Source organism: Sturnus vulgaris, chromosome 4 (genome assembly GCF_052056855.1).
Source record: "Sturnus vulgaris isolate bStuVul1 chromosome 4, bStuVul1.hap1, whole genome shotgun sequence".
NCBI lineage: Eukaryota > Metazoa > Chordata > Aves > Passeriformes > Sturnidae > Sturnus > Sturnus vulgaris.
In genome coordinates, this window is record NC_142246.1 from 22,791,332 (window position 1) to 22,816,682 (window position 25,351).

At 41.0% G+C, this 25,351-nt stretch overlaps 1 protein-coding gene across 1 annotated transcript; it reads left to right on the top strand.

Moving 5' to 3' along the window:
* The first annotated feature begins 8,232 nt into the window (after positions 1 to 8,232).
* RHOH (ras homolog family member H) lies at positions 8,233 to 25,296 on the top strand. The gene is made up of 2 exons (XM_014871061.2): positions 8,233 to 8,577; positions 22,451 to 25,296. Exon 2 carries the CDS (start codon positions 22,670 to 22,672, stop codon positions 23,243 to 23,245), a length of 576 nt encoding a protein of 191 aa, XP_014726547.1. The 5' UTR covers positions 8,233 to 8,577; positions 22,451 to 22,669; the 3' UTR covers positions 23,246 to 25,296.
* The last annotated feature ends 55 nt before the right edge of the window (positions 25,297 to 25,351 follow it).

A 25,351-nucleotide genomic window follows, 5' to 3' on the forward strand; every position in this document is an offset into this window, starting at 1 on the left:
CAACTTGCTGTGACCCAAGATGACTCCTGCAGAATCATTTCTATGGCTTCATTGCCTTGCAGTTTGGGTTGACTGCAGAAACAAGTAAGGCTTGTGCATTTCCACAGCAAAGCCCTAACTCAAGCTGTTCAAGAGAGCAGGGAAAACAGGTTTTGGGAACACATGAAAGCTTGGCAGATGCTGGTTTAAATGTGACGTGGCTGATCCTGAGCCACAGTTTTTAGACCACAGCACTGGTAAATGTCTCGTTGGTTGTGTGCTCCTTACTTATACAACTCCCTGCTGTGGCAGTGCAGCTGAAGGTCCAGCTTGGGCATTAGTCTCTCAAATTGTGATGTTTTAAGTGCAGGTACCACTGCTGGACTTGCCTTCTATCTTGAGTCAGCTTAACTCCTACCCTTGCTAAAGCATTCCATCCTGACTTACCAGCTTCTGTTTCAGTTCATGCCCTTTTTGTCCTGAGTGCTGGGATAGTCTTGAGCACCTCTCTGCTTCCAGATGGGAGTTTGCTCTTCAAAAGCAACCCTGGGGACTTCTGAGAGTCTGTCTCCCTGTCCTTACTTAGAAAAATTATTTGAACTTTAAGACTGAAAACTGCTTGAGACAGTTTGTCAGCTCAAATTATTGGAGCTAAATATTATATAATTAAATGTGTCTGCTAGTGGAATGTGTCAGGTAGCTTGACAATAGGTGGTGCCCTTGCCAACGGCATAGAATGATGGTGGCAGCAGTTCTTACTGTGCCCCTACTAGAGTGAAGTTGTTTCTCTGTATGACAGGTGCTAAAGGATGTTATTACACATCACGTGCTGTTCATTTCTTCCTCAGAGGGAGAACACTGTATTTGGAGTAGTATTTTGGTGAATTTTTTTCTTCTTTACAGGTGGGTGGGGTAGAGTTGTTTTTCAAAATATGCTTGCTGCTCTGTGCTAGAGATGGGCAAGACAAGTTTATTTTTGCACACAGGTTTGAAGATGGTAATGTCAAGGTTTCTCCATCAACTACCTTAGGTTAGTAGGTTGGCTATTTGGGCAGATCAGTCTGTTTGGAGACTGAAATAAAGGCATTGTGCTGTTTGGTGAAGTTCTGTGCAACTGTGGATGTTGCTGGTGGCACAATGTTTTTGAAAACCCTGATGGGAAAGGACCCCCTTGATGTTCCTTGATTTTCTGCATCATGGGGCCTGGCTGGGCTAGCACTGGCTTCTCATGAGTAATTGGTAAGCAACTGCATGGATCAGTGTTATTTTTGTATTATCTTGAGAAACAGCACTATCCTTCATAGACATCTGTGGCTAGTCATACACACTGGCCAGGAGAGCAAGCAGTGGAAATCCTCTGCCAGTGCCACAGATTGAATCAGTTTGGTCTGTAAATGGAGAAATGGTAGCCCTGTGGTCTGTGGGAGCTCTCCATGACCGTGTTTGCTCCATGTCAGCTAACTCACAAGGCATTGCCTTGGATTCCTGCCTCTAAATCAGGGTGAAAGTAGGCTTCTTCACCCTTGCCTTTCCAAGTTATCTCCTTTTACTGTCTTGCAGTGCCATATAGACAGGTTGGGCATTTATCAAGATAGCCATGTGAAGTAGCTACTTTGATATGCTGAAGATGGCAGAACTTTACACTGGAGGGATGACCTCTGGCTGCCAGGGGGGCTTCCCTTCAGGAGCAGGTCAGGGCACCTATGTCAGGCTCCTGTTCTGAGTCTTCTTTTGGGAAGAAGTCCATGTTTATGGACTAGAAAGGAGAAACTCGCTGGTGAAGCAGAGAGCCTGAGCAGTATAACTATCCCTATCTCCTTCGAAGCAGGAGCAATTGGGAAAAGCACATTCAAAACAAAACCAGCAGCTACATTTAGATTTGAGTTTGCCAAAGGGAACCCCAATGGCTTCGCCCATAGCCGAGGCAGGGGCCCTGGTTTGTTTTCTTTCCTGACAAGACGAATGCACGGTCAGCAGAACCAACGGGGCCGGGCAAGGCCGCGGCCGTGGGACTGGGGCTGGAGCAGGCACTGGGGAGAAGGGAGAATGGAGCCGGGTGTCCGCTCCCTCCGTGGGTGCCGGGGCCGTGTGCTCGGCGATTCCCGCGGGCCGAGCGCCGGGAGCTGCCGGAGCCGCCGCTTCCCGGGGCGCGGAGCCACCGCTGGGCCCGGGGCCTGCGGGAGCAGGGGAGGGGTAGTCCCGGGGCGGCTGCAGCGCGGCTGCTGAAGGAAGAAGCTCCCTCCGCCACCTCCCTGCTGTGACACAGCGCAGCCCGGCGTCTCCTGGGCAGAGCCAAAGGAGGAGCCTGTGATTCCCTCGGCGCTGGTTCCGGGTGCCGGTGACTGCCAACCCGGCAGCCGCAGTGGGAGCACCTCGGCGGGTCTGGGCCCTGCGCCGGGCTGCGGACTCGCCCCGCAGCCGGGCCGGCCTCAGGAGGGAGTGGTTTCACAGAGAAAACAACTGGAACCTCCTCCATGCTTACGGCAAAGCCACTGGCGTTAGTTTCGCCTTAGAGCCAGGTGGGGGAAGGAAGTGGGAATGTCCCCCGGGAGAGAGAAAATTGCCAAAGTCAGAAAGTTTAGAGAAACAGATGTGGGTTTGCACGTTCTGCACGTTCTCCCTTTAAAAAATTGAGAAAAAAAAATAGGTGCTTTTAAAACAAAATAAGCACACTTCTATGTGTTGTTTATATCACATAAGCAACAGTTAGCTTTATTTTATAACGGTCATCTCGGACAGGAGAAAGGCTTGCAGGATTAAATACAGTGAGTATCAAGAGTGCCGTGGTTTACTTCCTGGGCATTGCACGCACCATACTCTTTGAGGCAGACCCAAATCAGCTTCTGGCAGTCAGAGAGATCTGCCCTTAGCCCCAGGTCTGCCCCGTGAGGTGGCAAATGTCTTCCCAGAGTGCCAGCAAAAAAACCACATCCAGGTAAATACAGAAAGAATCTTGTTCCTTCAGTGGAGCAGATGGGTATTGGAAATAGTACCTAAACTGGGGAAAGAAGATTGAATTAGTTCTTAGACACTGGAACAGGTTGCTAGGGAGGCTGTTGGACACCCCAACACTGGCATTGTTCAAAGCCAGGCTGGATAAGGCCTGGAGCAAACTGGTCTAGTGGGAAATGTCCCTGCCCATGGCCTGGGGTGTTGGGACTGGATGATCTTTAAGGTCCATTCCAACCCTTAAACATTTTATGATCATATGATGTGACTGCTTTTATGCTAGACTCTCTCAGAATGAGAGACAGGGAGTTACGTAACCCTCAGTGCAGTTCCTAAACATGCTTTGCTTTCAAGAAACGGGATGTAGGTTTTCATGTTGCTCTGGAGGAAATAATTTCCTGTACATTGTCCACCAGTTCTGCACTGACATCACAGGGGGAATCTATGTATCAGATTCCAAGAAAACACATTAAGTATGTAAATGTTAGTTTTGTCACATGGTGCTGACAACCCGATCTCAAGAGAAATAGCTAATTAGTAACCTCTACACAGTGGGAAAACATCAAAGTAATAAAGACTAGTTCTGTAGTTGAGGTAGCAGAAAGCTGTGGTCTCAGAAAGTGGGAAGATCTCTGTCTGCCTTCCCTCAGAAGTGTATGGGTTTAATGTATGGAGCTACAGCAGTCTTGAAAAGGGGCTGGATGGATGGTGATGACCGCACCCAAATCTTGGTGCCAAACCCAAGTTTGATCATCGTTTGCACAACTCAGGGTTTTCTATTTTGGGTCTGAGAGGTCTGTGCTGCTCAAGCATGCCTAGGACTGAGTTGCTCTGTGCTTTGCACCTATCTCAGCACTGCACTCAGAAACTGGGCAGTCTTAGGGCCAAATCCTGCAGAACAGGAGTAGCTGGAGGGCTGCTCTGAGGGCACCTGAAGCAGAGAGCAAGCCTGTCACTGAAGGGGAAGAGGCAATGGCATGGGAAGGGGCTTAGGAGCTGAGTTGAGCTGAAAGGTGAGCTTTGTGACTCAGGAGGGAGGCAAGAGAGTCCACAGGAGAGAGTGGCATTTCAAGCATGTTCCTTCATTTAGGTTTCTCTGTCAGGCATGCTTCAGTCTGAGTATTCTGAAGGGCTTTGACTCACCCTCTGAAGGCCTCTAGTCCTGCCCACACAAAGTGTCAGGAACGTGCCTCATGCTAGATTTTGGGTTCTCTTTTATCAGCATAGGCTTCAGTTTGTGCCACTTCACTACCAAACTTGAGGGGTATCTGACCCACAGTGTTAGGTTAATGATGAACCAAAGCCTAAACTCATTAAGGCATAGTAAATAATGCGTGAGAGTTTTACCAAAATCCATATAGGAAGTGCTTGTGAGACTGCATTTTCATTTCCTCTTTCAGACTGAGTGTTCTCACAGTGAGTAATGTGAAGTTACTGTGCCTGGTCTGCTTTAGAGACTCCCTTAGCAATGCTCTCTGCCATGCTGTGAGGAAGCCTCCCTTTTGCTGAGGTACCTGTTCCTGGGAAGGGAACTTCAGCCTCAGGTTGAAATGTGTCTGGGGATCCTACCTGATTTCCCCTATACTGCTGAGGAACTCAGGGGAAAGCAAATAGACACATCCCACTTTTCCCAACACACAGCTGACACCTTGACCTGCACATTTTTCCTGCCTCCTTTTGAAAATTATACCAAAAAAGAATTAGGCTCTTTTTTCACAAAATAAGCATATTTCTTCCTGTGTTTTGTTTATATATCTGGTGCACTGGCTAGACATAAGCAACAATTAGCTTTATTTTGTGTAATTTAATGATCATCTAGGACAGGAGAAAGGCTTGTAGGGTTAAATACAGTGGGTATCAAGAGTGTCATGGTTTATTTCCTGAGCATTGCACATACCACACTATCCGAGGCAGACCAAAATCAGAGCTGAGTGAACCTGAGAACAAAAAGGAAATCAGGCAGGAGGGACAGGAACAGCTTCCTTCCTTTATCTCAACCCCCTTCCTAAAACCAGCAGCTTTCTTTTTTCTCTGAGGGACAGAAAGCAGTGGATTAAGAAGGAATGTGACTTTTCATGATAGACTGAGCCATGTTAAGACCCTGGATAATGTCATCTTACATTGTAATGTTCTTTTTGTCATTTTAAATTATTTTATAATTTCTTATAAACCCTTAGTTACCTGTGGTTTAAGACTTTATTTTTTGCTGTCAGCCTACTTCTGAATACAAAAAAGCCTTCGCTCCGCCCCCATAAATATTTTCTGCAACAAGGTGTTTATTTCTGAAAGTCCCAGATAATGACTCATAATGAGTTTTTTAAAAAGGAGAAGCAATGTATTTTTTAATGTATTAACTATTCTCTCACAGCCAGATGTTCCCCTTCATTGCACAGCATGAAGAGGTGAAAAGGAGCAGAAAAACTGCAGTAAGAAAGACAAAAAAACCTCCCAAAAGCCTACTCTACAATCAAGGATCAAGAGAAACAGGTCAGGTGTCAATTTTGCACCTAACTTTGGAATTACCTACATGTGCAGAATGCATGGAGCTGAGGGTCTTTTGTTGGAGTTCCAGGTCTCTTGGAAGTGAAATAATGGATCAAATGTGAGAAGTATGTGTATTACTTAGAAAGGTCTCAAATAAATAATATTCAATTATTTTTGGGAAGTTATTGGGTCAAGATCATTCAGAAAATGTAGTGGAGGGAAATGGGTGGAAATCAAGACATGTTAGAACATGTTTCTTACTCTACAGTTTTGTTTCTTTGCTGAGTTCACTCAGTTCAAAAGTTGTTTATGAGGTATTTTACAGATGGATGCACTCTTTCCAAAATGCAAACTACTTAGACAGATGGCTTCACATCTGGATTAATCTTAGCACAAAACAGAGAAGAGTAGTTGCGCTTTTAAGTATCTGCCCTCTGTAGCAGACCTAAAATTGGTGATGATCACCAAAGACATTTGTATCAGTATAATTTGCAAATAGTATTTATTTCTCTACTTCTGACAGTTCTGAATGTTTCTGTTGGAAACATTTCAAAATGTTTGGGTGTCTGATTTGCTTTATCACAATTGCAATGGAAACTTACTGCCTGATTGCTTAGGCTGGTACTGGGAAACTCAAACCTAGTTAAAAACAGATTAATACATGTTTAATGTGAACATGAAGAAACACAAGTTCTCACATAAACTGGTGATGTGCTGAAGCTCCTTATTCAAAATCTTGTCTCAAACTAAAAGGAAAACTGAAGATTTTAAGAAGGTAGGATTCCCCAAATGCCTTCTGTGAGCCTTCCTTACCTTCATCACTGTGATTATCAACTAATTTCATTTTGTAGGAAAAAGGAAAAATTTATTTCCTAGCCTAATTGTGCAGCACTGCTCTGCAAGCTTTGCATCAGCAGGTTTACAGCACGTTTACATAGGCTATATTCTTTTTATATTTTTGGCACAAACTACCTTTCATCTACACATAAATAATCTTTTTGTTTCCTTTTTGCTTTATCTTGTAAATTATTCTGTTGGTTTTTAATCTGTCTTGGAAGTGGTATGACTTCATCTTAGAATACATTGTATTGTCATAATGTTAAAGTGGACCAATTCATTAGCTGTCTTCAGAAAGTTTCCATTCTTCAAGGAACATAAAAAGCATGGCATTAGATCTGGATCGGGCAGTCCACTGTTACTGCTTCATGGCTAGAGATGGCCTGAGATAACTTCACTGGGCCCAAAATACTTGGTGAAAAGGACTTGGTTTCCACTTCTGTGCTTCTGAGTTTCAAGGCTGCTTGGGAAGGCAGTGCTTGTACTTTGCCTGAGGACCAGACATTCCACCACATTGGTCATCCAGGCCCCTCACCTTCAGCTCAGGGGCAGCTCTCCTGCTTGCCATTGCACTTGGGCTGCTTCTGGAGAATGGGACAGGAGTGCTCTCCCTGCAGTCTGATTGCCTGATCATATAAAGTGGGCAACCTCTTATGGTAATGACACCTAAAGTATATACCATAGGCACTTGAAATCCTGAAACTACTGTCACAACTTTGCTTTCAGTGTTGTGGTAGTAGTTGTGGTAGCTGGAAGCGATGCAGATCTGGCCAGCTCAATTTGCCTGTGCTGGGAAAGGTGGGAGTCTCAATGTCTGTGTTGCCTCCACCTGCTGAGCCTCCTTTTGCTCATAGAAGAGATTATATATTGGATCTCAGAAATCTGAAGTTTTTGCGCTTTCTGTGCTTCCAGGCACAGACCCCCTGGAAAACACTGCTCTGGACCTGGAACCTTGGAGAAGGCTTGTAAATATGAATAATAAGTCAGAAATCACAAATGTGTGGTGGGCTAGATGTGTGTATTTTCACTGGGTGATGGGTTTTAAATTTGAGGTTTTGTAGTATAGTGGTGGATATGGGACAAGATGGAGAATTTGGAATTTGGAATTTGGGTGGTGTCTTTTTCTTTGTTCATCTTCTTCTTCTGTCTTCTTCACGGAGCTCAGGTAGTAGCCTTTGGTCAGTCAAATGTCACTCTAAGGGTCGTGGGAATCTATTATTGGGTTAAAAGGATAAATAATGTAGGTGTTAAACTTCTATTGTTTTTTTCAGCTTTAAAAGGCCTTGAAGCAGGCTCAGTTATGGCCATTTTTCCTACTTCTAGCAAGGAGCTAGAGGTGCTGTCATACTTTCTGTAGTTTCTGAAAAGATACAGTAAACATCCAAGCCCGAACACGAGAATCGCCTCAATCGTTTTTCTATTAATCCTGGCTCTGAGGGAAAACAGATGAGACTGATGACAAATCACTAGTAAGTGGTGCAAAACCCAGCATACACCCCCACAATTATATGCTGATAAAATGATACTACTGATCAATCCTGACCAGTGCTTCACAGGGATCCTCACTGTATTATAACAAAACCATGTACACCAATGTTGAATCAGCCCAAAGTGCCTGCCTTGGGTTTTTGCACAAAGTCAGTTAAACATGCCTACTTTCCTCTGTAAAGGCAGGGCCATATTCCAGGTTGCAGAAAAATCCCAAACATCATTCTGCTACCGGAGAGTGGATGGCACGTAGCCATGCCAGGCAGTTGTCGATCTGCTCCTTTTCTCCTCGCATGTGCTGAGCTGCTGGGCTGTGCTGTGCCATCAGTCCCTAGGGCAGGGAGGAGGCAGCTGTAGGAGCAGCAGAGTGCAAAGAGAAAGCTTTCAGCAGCCTAGAGGATCTGCCTCCCTCCCCCACTTTCAAGGTTTTTACATTTGCTCCCATAGTCACCAAAGAGAGAAAGATATACCAGCCCACAAGAAACCCACAGAGGCAGAGCTGTGAAGCTCTCACCAGGAAGCTGACTTACGCTAAACCTCTCCACTCTTTCTCGTCACACTGCATCTGGGTCTGCTATGACTGCTGCCTCCAGATGAACTAAACCCAGTTGCCAGGACTACTTTGTCCTGTGTGCACAGGCATCTCTGGTTACCTTTAGAGCTTTTGGATTTTTTGTCTTCTCAATCATATAATTGTTCTAATCTGCTAAAAAAGAAGTCTATCTGAAAAAGCCAGGAGCACAGAACACCACTCTTCTTTTTTTCTTCCCTTGTCTCATCTAGGATAGTTGACTTCCGTAACGTTTATTTTCAACAGCCTCTTTCAGCTTCCTGCCTCTGGTGAGTTCACTGCATTTTCTTTTTTTTTCTAGGAGTCTTAATGTGAATTGATATTCTGAATCAAATTCAATATATTTTGTTTTACTTTTGTAAATTACCTTTATTAATAAGTTTGTGAAATTGGTTCATATAATCAGTTTTAATTTTCTGTTAAATACCATCTGTTAAATGCTTACTGTTGAGATTTACAATTCCACACTGGCCTAGATCTTGCATTTTCTGGATTTTCATTTGTTCCAGAGGGTTTTTTTTTACCTTAGCAGAGAAAGGCCTTACATAAAGTAGAAAAGGGGGTGTGATGGGCTGTACCATGCCAGTTTCTTCCATGTTAACTGATATAAGAAAAAATAAAAAATGGGAGTTCCTCTCAAGATGGTGGATCATCAGATCTAATGCTCTTTTCTGTTGTATGAACAATGAACCCAGGAGTGATAGACATGTATAAATCTGCAACATTTCAAATTATTGTCTTCTTCCTTGTTTGTGAAGTACATCATGCTTATGAGAAAACTACTCTGCTTCATCTTAAATATTCCCAAACAAATTTAGGTGAAGATTTTATTGTAAGAATTTGATAAACACATTCGTAGTACTGGAACAAGATTCGAGGTATTTTTAATTTGGCAACATATCTGTGGCTGGCTCTGGCTCCAGCAGCTATCTGACCAGGCTGGGTCTAACAAATTCCTGTGCCACTTTCTGAGATGGAAGATTTCCATTTAAATGGCCACATATGTAATTCTGTGTTCAGGTCACTCCCACAGCTTCTTCTCTGCTTTTTTAGCCAACTGTGGCATGCTTGTGGTGTGGAGCCCCCTTATAGATCAGTATGTGTGTATGTGCATGTGTGCACATCTGTGCACACCCATTTTCAGATTACCCTCACAAAACCTGCATTTTATGATGCTCCAGTGGAGATGGGATGGTCTTGTCACATTGCCCATGAGATGCAGTTAATCTGAAAGGTGAATCAGGACAGAGCACACTGAGGCTGGAACCATCTCTCTGACACAAGTCCCAGCAAAAAATCTGAATGTGGACTTAAGATTTTCTAACTTCTCCTTTCAGCTGTGTTTCCACCTCTGGATGGGGCAGGGGTTGAACTGTGGCATCTGGCAGAGGCCAGGTTTAACGTGGGATTTATCCTGAATAAAATACTTGCAGAAGAAAAAGGTAGAGTAAATGAGATGAGCTAGTTGTTAATAGGCACATCTGTCAGCAAATTTTGGTGCCTGTTGCTGTTGGAATAAGGTGGGATTGTGCTTTATGTTGTGCTGCTTCATATTCCACATTTTCAGCCCCCACCATTTAGATCAGTGTGTAGTGTGTTTGTGGTTTTCCAGTAGGAAGGACCACATGTGTGTACTTACTTGACTTTAGAATGGGGTTTGGCATAGTTTTTCTAAGACTGGTCTGAAGATCTATCATACAAATGAAGTCAAATCTATCAGAGAACATGGGTACAGACTTCATGTGAATACCATGTTTGAGATTGGGGCAGTAACCACAGGGTCAAAAAGCCACATGTTCACTTGCTTCCTGCTAAGTTTAGACAGTAGGTCTTAGTGAGGCATAATACCAAGTTTTACATTCCCTATATTAGGTACTGCAAACCAGGAAAAGTTGTAGTTTTGTAGTTCCAGAGAATTGGTGTTTTTATAAGTAATCTGTACTTACTAAGTTGCAGAGTGAAGAATCAAATTTAAAAATTGGTTTGATTTTCATGTATAACAAGACACAAATTCATAGGCCATCAGCAGGGCAACATGGCTGTAAATTACTGTCATTTAATCTCATTTTAGGGTAATTTTACTGTGCCAAAGCAGTGTGAAATCATCTCATAGCACAAGAGCATCAGGCCTCAAAATGGAGAGACTGTTGCTAAAGTCACATTGCTGGTAACAACTGCTAGTGCCAGTGATGTTAGGGAAGTAATCTCTTGTACAGTGAGGGCCAAGCCATATAAATGGTCAAAGATGTAAGTGGGTGATCTGCAGCATACCCAGAGCACACAGGAAATGAGCAGCCAGTGTGGTGACGGTGTCACAGGCTGTTCCTGTTTCGTAGAGCAGTGGGTCTGTACCTGTGGAAGCTCCCCAGGAGCTTTTCTCAGTGACGCTTTCTGATAACCAGACAGGAGGACACGTAGGCAGGGAGATGAAATTCTGCTGTTTCTCCTCTTACTTTTGCTGTTCTATTTGCTATTTTGCTGTAGTTCTAGATGTACAGCTGCAGGTGGGTTAGGCACTTTAATGTAAAAGGTTTTCTGTGAAAATTACCTCTTAACCTCCCCTTTTCTTTGTGAAATTTTGGTCCTGTGATTCTATAGTTTTCCCTAAGAAACAGTAGAATGCTACTGAATGCACCATTCAAGTGATTAATTTGATTGACATGCACCATAAAATGAAAAATTGCAGATTTTTTAATGCTGCTTTTGATTATTGTTTGAAAAGAGAGAAAATAAGTAACTGTAAAACTTGCCTTTTTCAAAGTTTTGGTGTAACATTTCAGACATCAAACCACACATCTTAACATCATTCCCAAATTAGTTCCCATATTTTTGGCTAGTGGTGCATGATTTATTAAATCCACAGTTTTTGAATGTTTCCATGCTATGACACAACTTACAGCTAAAAAATATTTTGAGGTAACTCCAGTATAGCAATTAAGAAAGGAAGTTGGCTGCAGCTGTCTCAAGCTCACTATTAAAGCATTATGGCCTTAAAATACTGGATAGAATCACATAAACACAACAACAAAATCTGTGGGCTGTAGCCTACCATTAGCTCTGCTCCACAAAACCAAGTGGAGTTTCATATTTGCTTAGCAGGATTTAATTGTCCTTCAATTTTTATGTCAATGAAGAACTGGAAAAGCTTTCCAGTCCACCAGAAGGATCAGTGTACTGTGGAAGGGGAGACTTTTCGAGCCTGCGAAACTTCTGTAATGCAGCAGTGAGTGTGGGTACTGGAAGTTATGGCTACAAACCGTAGTATATCAGGTCTAATATGAGCAGCTGGCAAAGTGGCAGGGAGCAATAGTCCCAGCAGTCACAGTCTGTCACTGCTGACAGGGTGGCTGGAGGATAGGGGGGAACATGGTCTGAGCACTTAGTTCGTGCCTGCATTCCGTGCATGCATTCCTCGAAGAGTAGGCACGGGAGTGGTTGGTGCCTAGCTTTGCTTGTGGCCGTGCCCTGTGTTATCACAGACCCTTTATCTCTCCCTTTTGCATGAGCAATTGCACTTGGTCTTTGGTTACAGAAGCCAAGGAGAAGTGTAAATTGCTAAGGGAAGAGGATGGGGCTGAACTTGGCATGCTTCTCTTTACCTGACATGGAAACAACACGAGGTTTCTGCTATGGTTTCGGGATTTCTCTACAGGGAGCCTGTCACGTAGGAAATACTCAGCATGTGCTGGAAAAGGAGCAAACACCTCTCTTGGCAGAAGCTGATACAGTGGACTGTGGTTACATACTGTGCATGATGCCGCTTCTCACACACAAGTATGGGTGTGGAGTACCAGTAACTGATGCTTGCCAGCTTGAGGTTGTTGTACCATCTGGTGATACCACTTCTCCTCATGAGTGACAGTATGTTGCTATTGAAGGTTAGGCTGATTTATGTCAAAATATAGATATAAGTAGCTCTCCTAATATAAAAGTGTGAGACCAAGACCCCTGTGTAGCTAGGGGTCTCTTTTGGTTGTTTTCTGTGCCATGGTCATTGAAAGAATATGAAACCTCTCAAACGTTCAAGAAAACTGTTATTCCTTTCATTGATAGGTATGCCAGTGGACACATAGTCTTCAGCTTGCCTCTTTTTTTTTTTTCCTTCAAATGACTGTGCTTAAAAACTGGTAAGGACTTTGGAGTTTGAAGTTACTGAGCTACTGATATACTCAAATATCTATTAATTAATCTATCTGTTAATTACCTATCTAATTTGTGAGATTTTGCTTTTCTCACTATAAAAATATGAAATAGCTGTCGTAAAAACCCTTCATGTCATTTCTTTAGTTTCCATCAATTTAAGTGCAAGTTTTTAAATTCCCATCTCTTTCAGTGGAGTTTTAATTCTGGATGAAAAGCCATTGGGTAAAGTATCTCTGAGTTTGAATCAAGTCCATCAGGATTCAAAAATAAAGTATGGGAAATGTTCTCATAATGTTCAAACATCTCTCTCCTAAAATATATCTCTTTTCATATGTGTGATCATTTTCATTCAAAATATGTAAAAATCAAGAAAATCAAGGAAAACTTTCTATGCTTCCTACGGAAGAACTGCGCATTAAGATTTACCGTAGCATGGGGATTTGCATGATCTTTAAACTGACTGAAAGCCAAGTAGATGTCAGCTATAAATATATGAAATGGCTTCTCAAAATACTCGGCTGGAGAACAAGTGAGAAGGATTTATGCATTACTTTGGGTTGTAGAGTCTTTTCTCCTCTTAACCTGTTCCATATGACCCGCTGCTGTCTGCAGTATCATATGTTTTATATAAAGGTGGCAAGAGATCAAGGTTGTAGTGGAATCAGAGAAAAGTAAAGGAAAACAGGCACTAAAATAAGTATTCTGCTCTGGCATATAGTTGGTGTAAGATATAAATCAATATAAAACCTGAGTTACCAGGTATAACTTGTGCTAATTACTGAAAAAAAATTTTAAAAAGCATGTTCCTTTGAAATTGGACTTTAATCATAACTATGCATGGAACGTAGGCAGTTTGATTAAGGCAACTATGCACGCCTATTTATTTTATCTAATTTTATCTTCTTCAATTAAGGAATTCTAGAGAGGCTGCATGGTAAGAAAACAAATTCTGCTTGTATTGTAGATACATATTATCTCTTATTTTATCTGTGTACTGGATATAGTGCATGAATACTAAGTCATGGCATAGATTGTGGAAGACAACTCCTTTTTTAAAATTTATAAAACAAATCAAAAAGATAAAAGTAATAAATCATCAAATGCAGGACAAGTAATGATAATCGTATGTTTTTATGTCACACCTGCTACTTGAAAAGTAAGTGTAATTATTTCTAAGGAAGCTCCTAAATTTTTTAACATTTTTATGTACAAGTGTGCACACAAAATTTAGGAATGATATCAAAGGTGGCAGTTTCCTGCTGTGTGAAATTTAGACTATGATTTTAAACACTCTAATGTATACAGAGACATGAAGGTTTTAGTTGCTGGCAATTCTAAGGGGAAAAAGCTAAAATTGTCAGGGAGTTTCTGTGTTATAAAATAAATACCCAATGAAATTATTGTTGCTTCCTTTGCTAGCTTTGCTCATTAACATCAGAAGTTTAATATTCATCACAGCAAAAGGAATGGTGACATGCAGTAAATATGAGTTCTCCCTAAATTAAAAACAAATCATTATGTTTTAGCAAAAGGTCATTATTGTGAATTATTTGATCAACTGCAATATCATTATTACTACTCAAAACACCTGTACATCTGACACTTTCTTCTTATCACAAAATATACAAAAATAATCTTCCATGGAACACTAGCTAATTCTGTTCTAACTAACATTTTCCTCCTTCACCTTTACCTCCCACTGAAGTCAAACCTGAGCAAATACATAACATAATGAACATGGAGAACATCCTTCTTCTCCTGCTGATATTAGGAGGAGAAGATCTAGACTTGAGAATCTCCTATTTTTGTGCTAGGCATTTTATAAAATCAGAGCAAAGTTAAACCTGAAGAGACTTCTGAAAGTAAAGTTGGAGATCTTGCACGGGATCCGTTGAGGAAAATGGAGAAATGATAGGGCAATTCTTAAAGACCTTTTAACGTTAGCATGTTATATCACCTGTATCATTCATGTATTAGCTTTTAGCTGTACTGTTACTGTTGATTACTTGGTAGCGTTTAAGGGAGCCAGTCAGGAAGACCAAGTAGCGTGCAAACAGGGGAGAGGAGTGCAGTTCTACCACAGGTTAGAGCCAAAACACACAGAAATCAGCCTTATCCACTGCAGTGGGCTTGGCACAGGCTCTGAAACAGGGGAAGCCCTTTTCCCGGCAAATACAAGTTTGTATACGGAGATGCCCGTTTGTTTTAACAGTTTATCATGTTACACATCTGCGACATTTAATATAAATAAATATATGCATCTTCTTAACAGCAAGTCATGGTAACATATTGTAAAGATGTGTCTAATAAATGTAATGGCTGCATACACAGCAGAAATATAATAGTTTACAATGGGTGACTGTGTAATTTTATATGTAAAACTCTATTAATTAGATACCTAGGTTATTGCAAAGCCCCAATTAGCACAGCAGTAATCTCTGCTTATGTGCATACAAATACATGTATGTATGCCTGTATGTATACCATGGTCATTTCAATAGTGCATCCATTTGATGCAAAATATGCATGTAGGTTTTCAAATGATGGTAAGATATTTTGTCCACAATAGATTGTTTCCTACAGCAATCTGTAGCAATCGCTTTTGCAATTTATTAATATCAATGTATCCATATATATGTTTATATATACGTATATGGACATACACACATGCATGTAATATGGATGTGATTTTTTTTGTACATGGATGTATTCATTTATTACTGAAATAGTTAGATTTTAAATATGCACTGATTTATTTTCGATATTTTTGTGTATCTATATATGAGCATATGCACTTCTATGCATGCAGTCTAGCAAATAATGTGTCATTCTCGGAGAAAATAATATTAATTAATAATTAATAATATTTAATAATAATTAGTATTATTTAAAATGAAGAAATGTTGGTTGTGTATGAAAGAGAAATAGGTACTTCATGATGATTATGCCCGTGTCTGCAGATGGTAAAATAAAGAACAAGCAGAAACAGGGGTAGGGTTAGGCTCACTGGAAAAAAAACACAGTAATTGTTGAAGGTTGTAAATAAAAGAGTACTTCAACAGCCAATGAATATTTCAACAGCCAAAAAAAATTGGGGAGATTTTGAAGAGTTAAATCTGTTTAAAAAATCCTACCAAAATATGTTGTAAATGCTTTTTGATTTTTCTCAAATGTCAAGAAATTGAACTGTGTTAAAAGAGGATGTGGCATGAAAAATTCTAAGTGATTTGAGGCTCAAAGTTGCAAACATTTCCACATGTCAGTAATTCTACACACAGAGTGGTCTGATAAAAGTCGATTATTTCAATATAATGTATTTTATATTATCAAGGCTTCAGCTTGGCTACAGAACAGTTAGACTTGCTGAAAATTTGCTTTTGACCTGTAAGTCATTCGGGTAGAAGAACTATTCATGGTACGTGTGATAGCACTGGAGTCAGCACACAGCACTTTATCCGTGTTCATCTGCAAGTGTATCTGTATCCCCATCTGCACCCAGAAGCAGTTCTGTGTCAGTGGTGAATATATATGTACACACGTGTGACATTTGCACACCAGCTGCTACATGTACAGCTGTATCTGTAGTGAAACTCAAAAATTTCTTCTCTGTTTAAGTGCAGAGGAGAAAAATTAGCACAGAGAAGGGTGGGAAAGAGCAATGACATATCCAGTAGCCTGCAGAAGGAGAACGCCAGGCTTGCCTGACTTCAGGCATGACATGCTACTCCATTTCTGGTGACTTTGAGAGTATTGGATCAGACTGAGAATGGTTTATAAGCTGGTTCTTTCTGAAGGGATTACTTTCTTACACTTGATTTACCCCAATTTTAAATTGGAGAGAACATCTATACTGAAAATGAATCCCTTTTGAAAATGACCTGCAATACCATGAATGCCACATAGTTCGTAATTTACCATGTCATGCCATAAACATGGAAAAAAATTACTTCAGACTAATGGCTTGCATCTTTAAGTGGGTACTTAGCATTGCCAGATCTCACTGAGTTCTAGTTAGAGATTTAGGATCTCGGATCAGTACACGAGAGTCTTACAGGCTTTTTGTTAATTTTTGGAATGGTTCTAATAGCCTGTGCTCATGTGTAGTTTGTAAATTGCTAAATCAAGGTGTGATTAGCCACAGAAAGAGGATTTTTGGAGATAAAGTAAATATATTTTTTGTCTAATTCTGTAATTAGAATGAGAGTTAAATAGTTTTTCTCAGCAACTGTGTTACATTGAATAGATCTTTAGATGTGTCATTTTCCATTGCTTGCATATATTATTATAGGTACTATTACTAAAGAAATTAAATTGAATTTTTTAAAATTTAAGATAGATCATTAAGCAGTATTATACGTATGTGCAATGTGCAAGCATGTGCTTAAATACGTATATTGTGTTACTCTATAAGCTTTCATCCCTTTGCTAAGACTTCACATCTCATTTAATCTTGTAAATAAAATTGATCTGTGTTTATTGTTATTTTATACCAAGACTTCACATTCTCAATATGAGGGAATTTCCTTTAAATCTGATAACTTGAGTTCCCTTGCTAATAATAAATTTGACAAAATTACTGGATATTTGATCATATATCTTTCTCTTCATTTGTGGTGGTTAAAACTGCCAGAGAAAGAAATGGAGGTATTTTCAGATGTTGTCTTGATCCAGATGTGATTTTTTGCAAAGATTTCTAAGAAAGTGGTTCTCTATTTTCTCGAAATTTCATAAGTTAGAAATTAAACCCAAAATTTAGTTTTGTATTTTTTTCAAAACAAAACACTGAAATTTGAAAACAGGAACAGGATTTCAGTTTTGTGAATAAAGGAGTGGAAGAAAAAATTCCAAGTTTTTATGTCTGCAAATTTTTATTTTAAATTCTGGAAGGAGATTGTTTTTGAGATGACAAGATATCCTGGTTTTGAAAATAGGGGTTCATTACATGTTGCTTGCTTTTCTAACTTTAGAAAGGCATTGAAGAAATGATTACGCTTAAGCATAAAATATCTGTATGAAAGCACTCATCCAAGCTTCTAAGCATCCTTTCAATTCTTTGAAATATAAAAGCGCCTTGAAAAATAAACTGGCAATTAATCCACCAGTATTATAAATATATCAGACACTGAATTATTCTGCTAATGAGTAACCTGCCATCTCGCTCTTGGGCCAAGGAATAGTGATGGCCCCTGTGGTAGCCAGTTTAGGAAGTGAATGAGTTGAATGGAGATTTTTTGGTGGAGTAGTTTGGGGAAAAGATGCAGCGTCTTGCAAAGGTAAAGGCTGTGAGCCAGTTCTCCTTCATGGCAGTGGTACCACCAGTGAATGCCACTATGGACTGAAATGCTGACACTCTCTGAGGTGGAGGGAGGCTGATTGGCAAGACAGGGCTATAGATCAAAATTGTCTTAAAATGACTTAAAAAAACAGGAGGCAGCTAATGCAGATGTCAGAGAATCAGCTTAATGAATGCATGATAGGTGCAGCAAGGGGCCATTTGCTTGCACACCAGCAGCAGTCTCCAGACAGACTGCAGCTGATGGATTCGTTTTCAGGAGACCTGTGCTGTGAAAGCAGTCTGGAGGTTTGTACCTGAATGGAGCAGGTACACTTTGCCTACAGAGCTGAAAACCAGGTAGTGTCACCTTGATAATCTGGTGATCTAGTAGAGCGTCCAGACTGGAGTCACAACAGCCACAGTTTCTGTGTCACAGGGGCTGCATCTTCTGGGTGCTGTCACTAACCAGGCAACAGTGTCTCTGCCCTGTCTTGATTCCTGCCAGCCTTCCTTCTCCTCCTCCCTATCCTGCTTGCAGGAGTTGTTCTCAGGCCCTGTCCCTGCCCTACAGTGCCCACTGTGCCCATGGAGGTGAAGGTGTAAAGCTGCACACTGTTCTGGTCAGTGAGGGTAGTTTTTGTGCCTCCTTCCTCTCCTTGAGGGTGTCTAACTAAGGGATGTGAGGAGAGTTCTTACATATCTGTAGTGCAATTGGAAGGAGCAGTGGTTACAATGAGCATGCTGGAGAAGAACTGTAGTGACTATTTTGCAGACCCCACCTCTGTGTGAAGTGGGACTTGCAAGAGTAGAGTAGGTAGACAAAGACAGTATGTACATTCAAGCACTGGGCAGCTAGTGGAATTCTCTCCTGTGATTTTCAACCTTTTCTATTAGTATAAATATTTTAATTTCCTTGCCATGTCAAATCTCTTCCAGAACTAGCATACATAGTGCTCAAACTGAAAACTTAATCTGCTGTTAATCTGACATAAACGGAACTCTGCTGAGATGTAATTGAGGTAGGGAGTGAATAATGGCAATAATAGTTAGCGTGTTAACTACTTTAACTCTCTGAAGCGTTTTGTGAGTGTCTGATCTAAAAAGCTAGTTGTTTGCCATATTGTTTTGCTAATTCCATTGAAATTCCAGCCACCTGAGTGTGCATTATCAGTATCTAAGATACGTTTTGAAATTAGAAGTTCCTGACTGTTTTTATTTTCTCCTATCATAAGATGCTGTCCATCCCCTGGACATGTTTAGCAATAGCGAGTCATGCTCACAATGATCTGAATAGCAGATGCTAGAGATATTCTTGGCATAAATTAAAATCTCATTTGGTTCAGTTGATAAACTTACCCCTTTTGATACAGTAGTCCTGCTTTCTTTTGTTGGTAGAGCTCTTTCAGCAAATACCAGATTAGTTTTTCATGGGACGTATATTCACTTGAATCCTCTACCTGCAAAGAGCTCAGTGCTGCTGTGCTCTACTTTTCACCCCATCCCATTGCAGGTTGGCAGTCCCACTCACCTTCTCTGTATCCTATTCAGCCATGATCAAGTGTGAGGCATTTTACCTGCAGGAGGTTGCTGAGGTGCAGGTCAGACACTGCCAAAGAGCGACTGTTGTAGGGCTTCTTGTGCTCACATCATCAGTGAAGTCCGAGGTCTCTGTAACTACACACTAGTGTCTGTATTCCAGAGACAGAAGGAACAAAACCTGAATTTCAATAAAGATCACTACTCAGCATGACCACATAAGACATGCATTCTTATACCTAATGATTTCATGAAAAGTCTTACCTTATTATTCAAATAATATCTTCTGTTGTTATGAGTGATGAAAGCATAAACCAAAAAAAAAGCGTAAAAGAAGATACAGGTTTATATACTGAATTTCATAAAGTGATCTTAATAAAGTTGGTAAATTTTTGAAAATCAAATTGTTGGAGGAAAAGAAAATGCCTCAGCAGCTAGACTCCATCTCTGATCTATGATCAGAAGGTTTTCTGCAATCTTGTAATGGTCGTAGCACACTGTGCTGTCGGACCAAGACAGAATATGAGAGAAAGGGACCAAAACTTTTACAAATATTTCTAAAACTGATTGTGTACTGAAGCACAGAAGTCCCAGTGCTGTCTTTAAAGGACACTTTAAAGTACTGTCTTTAAAGAACAGTTGATGTTTAATCAAGCATTTTCCATCCAGTGAGATGAACTTGTGTAATTAGTTTAATACACTACTGCTGCTCTTACCCTAATGCTGCTCTTATCCTGAGGCTGCAACAAGGACCAGCTATGTGCCTAATTAAAGATAATACTTCAATATGCACATATGTAGTCCTGATTGTATATGGAGGCACATGAATTGTTGTGAACAAATGTGAGATCAGGGCCACTGAGAGCATTTTATCCGCAGGACCACAATATGGACCTTGTTATATACCAGATTTTTTTATTATTCATTGCTGGAATGTAGAACAATATAATTTGCTTTGAAAACAATTCTGCACTGTCACAGTGGAATATTTCAGCTTCTGTTATTGTCTGTCAACTAGCCATATTCATTAGTACTTAATATCTCTTTCAGTCTTTAATAATTTTAATACTTTCTTTCAAAATAGCCAGTATAATTTGACCTGGTAATCAGCAAGTTGAGTGCCAGAACAATCTTTTTATCTGTCTTTCTCCATTTTGACATTTATAAAATTGTAAAAGTCATTCTTTGGACATCCTTATTTTCCCCCACATTCCAATGTGCACAAAATAGTGAACCTGAAGGCACTGAGGACTAGTCTCTCCAAAGAAATGTTTATTCTGAAAAGGATACTTGATACATGGAAACTTTCTCCTGAGAATATGCGGCTTTATCTGAATAGGACACTACTGCCTTGTGGTGAAGTTGAGGTGTTCTCAAACTATATTGCTGACCCAATTTTGAAGTAGAATACTCTGACAGAGAGATTATGATTCATATAAGCAATTTGAATGTTCATCCTACATATGCTTTTGAATTTTTTGTAGACGTGTTTTGTAAAGGTATTGTTTAACTCCCTTGAGAGCATATTTGGAAAACAGAGAAGGTGAGAGAGTGGAGCTAGACCTAATGAATCTTTAAAACCAAACTTTCATTTGCTGCCATTAAAACTTAAATTCACAGAGCAGCCTGTTTCCCGGCAGCCAGGAATGTCGTGAAGCAGCCTCAGCCTCCATCCCACTTCCTAGAATCGAGTGGCGATGCTGAGAGCAGCCGGTCTCGCTGGCGGGCCAGGAAGCAGCGTCTGTTGCAATGACTCCTGTAGATACCGTAACTCGAGTACGTGCGGGGACAGCCCCCGGGCTTGGTGACAGCCCCCAGGCTCGGTGCCACCTCTATAAAGCAACGTGCTCCGGCCACGCATCTTCCTGCAGCCGGGGCATCTGGTGGGAGAGGTGCAGGTGTGCCAGCAGCACAAGAGGAGGTAGGGCATGGCCTCAATACAAAATGAAACTGCCAGTAGCAGTTCAATAGCAGTTCAGTCAGTACCTGTAAAATGTTCACTCTAAGCTCATCTAGCAGTTTTCCTTTGTTTTTCCCCCTTTGTGGAGTAAACTAAAGCTTGGAGTGTACTAGAAATGAAGAGGAAGATGGGTGGTGTGTTAGGGTGCTGAAAGTGGAGAGCATTACAGTAAAATACAGTATATGCCCTTTGTTGCCATCATTCATTTCTGTGCAAATAGCCTTCAGGTGTAATGTCTCTCTACATATATGAAGGAAGCAGGAATATATTATTTATGTAACAAACACATGACATTTTGAAATTATGCAGTGATACTTTCTTTTTAATTACTCTTGTTCATCAGAACTACTTTGTCTTCAGTTTTGCCGTTAGTGATTTTCGGAGCATCTTGTGTGTCACCCTGTGTGAGCAGTGAATCTTGCACACAGCTAGTGGGGAAGAAAGAAATGCTTTCAAAATAGGAAAATTTGACTGAATGCTGGCAGGAGCTCAAAAGCAATTACAAACTCTGAAGAGTACTCTTAGTTCAGTTTTACAAGAGAGTAAGTGCCAGGACAGTTATATCCCCTTCAAATGAAATTTTGACTGGGGCAAGCATTGGTAGTGGGGCTTTCTTTGGCTTATGCTTCTTGATTGTTGAAAGCAATTTATTAAAAAAAAAAATAATTACCTCTTTGTTCATGTGACTTGAGATTCACACCTGAAGTCTTTGCTTCCTCATTGTCACAAGTGGTTCTGTGTTACTGTTCCATATAGGATGTTTAAATAATCAAATTGGTTAGCAAAGAGCTTTTTTTCTCCTGACTACCTCTAGAGAGCATGGGTACATTTTCAGGGGAATCTGAACTGATCATGTAAGGATTCAGGATTCTGACAGTCTTGGTGAAAGTCAGAGCCAGGGAATGTCTTGCAGCATATTAGTAGCAGTTATACCAAAGTTAATTGAATTTTATTAGTCTTTAGACAATTGGAGGGAAAAAATAGCTTGTGTCAGTGGAAAATGGCAAGAGTGATAAGACTGTTAGCCCCTGTGGAGCAGCAAGAAGGTTATTTACGCAAATGGCTGTTGCACACACAGCTGGCTGGGAGGAAATGCAGAAGTTCATCATCCTCAGTAAGGGATACTTGCCATGCCTGTCTAAAGATATGTCCAGGCATCTTTATCTTGATGAGGAATGGTTTGTTCTGTATGGGTTATAAATATTACATTTTTTTTTTACTCTTCCAGAAACATCATTTGACTCACTGAAGATTTTAAACCGACAGAGTCACGTGTGAGGAAACAACATTTTCGTCTCAAGTGGTGGAATCAAGTCATAAGAAGTAAAGAGATATGGATGGTTTCTCACTAAATGGAAGTTATATAGAAGGTCTCTAAGACCACTGCACCTCTCCATCTCACTCCTGCTGCACAGACACTGCACCCTTGGCCTTGGACATTAATAAAATGCTGGATTCAGTCAAGTGTGTTCTGGTGGGAGACTCTGCTGTTGGGAAAACATCTCTCTTGGTACGTTTCACCTCTGAGACTTTTCCAGATGACTACAGACCCACCGTATATGAAAATACTGGAGTGGATGTCTTCATGGATGGTGTACAGATCAGCTTAGGTCTTTGGGACACATCTGGCAGTGATGCCTTTAAAGGCATTCGCCCCCTCTCCTACCAACAGGCAGATGTGGTATTAATGTGCTACTCGGTAGCAAACCACAATTCCTTTCTGAACCTGAGGAACAAATGGATCAGTGAGATCCGCAGCCATTTGCCCCGCATCCCCGTTTTGGTGGTGGCCACTCAGACTGACCAGCGTGACGTGGGTCCTTACAGTTCCTCCTGCATCAGCCCTATAGATGGAAAGCGGCTCGCCCAGGACGTGCGAGCCAAAGGCTATTTGGAGTGCTCTGCCCTCAGCAACAGGGGCGTGCAGCAGGTGTTTGAGTGTGCCGTGCGGACAGCGGTCAATCAAGCCAAAAGACAGAGCAGGCGGAAGCTCTTCTCCATTAACGAGTGCAAGATCTTTTGACGACTGTCAGCAGCGGTTTTGCTCACATTTGTTCTTTCTGTTTTCTCACAAAGATACTGCAGCAGAGAGAATGGGAAGTGAATCGAGGGAGAGCTCCTGGCAGGACCACAGTGCAGGTGCCTCTTGTGAGACAGATGTGCTCTTTATCTGATCCTCTACCGTTACAAAACACAAGAGCGCTATCTTGAAAAATTAAAGGTGCATACCCTTATTCACAAGCCTGTGTTTGGACTTTGCTAGCCTGAACTGGAGCGGGCCTAGCCTGCAGATCTGCAGATAACAGCAGTACTGATTTTGGTTTTGTTTCTGTCAATGTTCCTCAGTTGTTGGTTTGTCTGCATCTGCATTTATTTAATGATGAACTTCTGCCTGGATCAGCCCCCACCTCCGTCCTTGTGGATATTTTTTTTTACTTAAGAATGTAGTATGTAAAACCTGACCAATGTGTATTTTATTTAGAGGACTCTTGGATATATTGTTGGAAAATCCTGAAAGTTGGTTTTAATATTTTGGAGGTTCTCCTTTTAGCTAACCACAGAAATGAATTGTCCTATCCATGTAATAAATGACATGCAGGCAAGCCTAACACTTCTTAGACATGCCTGAGTCATTGTATAACAGTCATCAGTATGTCCAGCATAGGAGTAATCAAACAGCTGCCTCCTGCAGTTTTGTGAGATTTGTTACCTTAATATTATTCCTCAACAGTGTGGTCAAAGGTGGGAAACTAATCTGATTCTTCCTAGACTTCACTGGCTTACACCCTCAGCAGGGCTTGCAGACAGGGTTGGTTTAGACATACAGTTGGGCTGGCAGGGATGAATCTGTGCTACCATCACCTCTCTTGTCCCTGCTGTAATTCTGGAGGCAAAAGACTTCAGTTTCCAGAGATGGAGGATATTTTTTCATGAGCACTTAAATTCTCACATATTTTTAGTACACTTTTTTTTTTCAGAACAGTGGTTTTAGTGAAATCAGTCATCTACATTAGTAAAAGATTAAGTACATAGCAAGGTTGAATGGATGCCTTTAGAATGGCTAAATTATTTTTTTGTTTGCTTGTTTGCATGCTAAGAATAACTGCCTAGGTTGTATCTAAGTAAGACTGAAACAGGCTTTACATCATGGGGAGCCTGTCAGGTCTGGGAGCCAAATCCTGATGTATGTACTGGGGCCAAGTTACCCTCCTGCACAGAAAGGCAGGCAAAAGAAATGGAAACTTCAGATGTGTAAGAGAACTCTGGTAGAAGATGAAGTGGGCTCAAGACACAATGCTGTACATCCCTTGTGAGTGGTGGCAGTCCCCTCCTCCTCCTATTATCTGTCGCCTCTGTCCTGCACGCTCCCTCAGGTCTTGCAGATCTGTCTCATCCCAAAAGAATTTCTTAGTGCCACAAGATTTGCTTTGTCCCTTGCCCTGTCCTTCAGCTAGCTCAGAACTAACCTGTGAGGGGCTTATAGCATGTTGCCATAAAAGGTGGCACATAGCCCAGCAGGGTTATCTTGCCTGTGATATAGGTGAGCAGGTATTTACACTGTGGGCACCTTGAATACCAGCGGGACACGGAATACTCGGTGTTGTGATTGCCCCACCAGCTTCTGGACAGTTGAATATTTACCACTCATCAACCTGATTGTAAGGGAGGCTTCTGATCATAAATATATCCTGGTCTTATCTGAGGTTTTCATATCAGCCTTAAATCTTTACAAGCTTCTGAACTTGAGCACACAAGACAGGACTTCTGTCACTACCCATCTTCCCTGAATTCTTCTCTTTTTTTACTTCTCTTTCCTCTCAAGTGTTGATTTCTTCCTGAAACACTAAACCTGACATGTTTGTAAAAGAATCTGAATGGCATTGTACATTGTAGTGTTACACAAGTGGACAGGTATTTGCTGTCCTCAGTTAAAAATCTTTTGGCTTTTGGGAGAAATATGCTTCTACATGTCAACTCTTGCAATGCCTCTCCACTGGAAGTCCTAGGTTTTGTAACTCTAATTTAAAAGTAGCCATTGTTACTGTTTGAACATTAAAGATTGCATACAAAATACCATGTTGTGAATTTTCAAATCTGTTATAACTGGGGACATTTTTGTTATGTTTCC

Excerpts from the sequence above, each read along its gene's own strand:
- RHOH (XM_014871061.2), top strand. The coding sequence starts at position 22,670 with ATGCTGGATTCAGTCAAGTGTGTTCTGGTGGGAGACTCTGCTGTTGGG.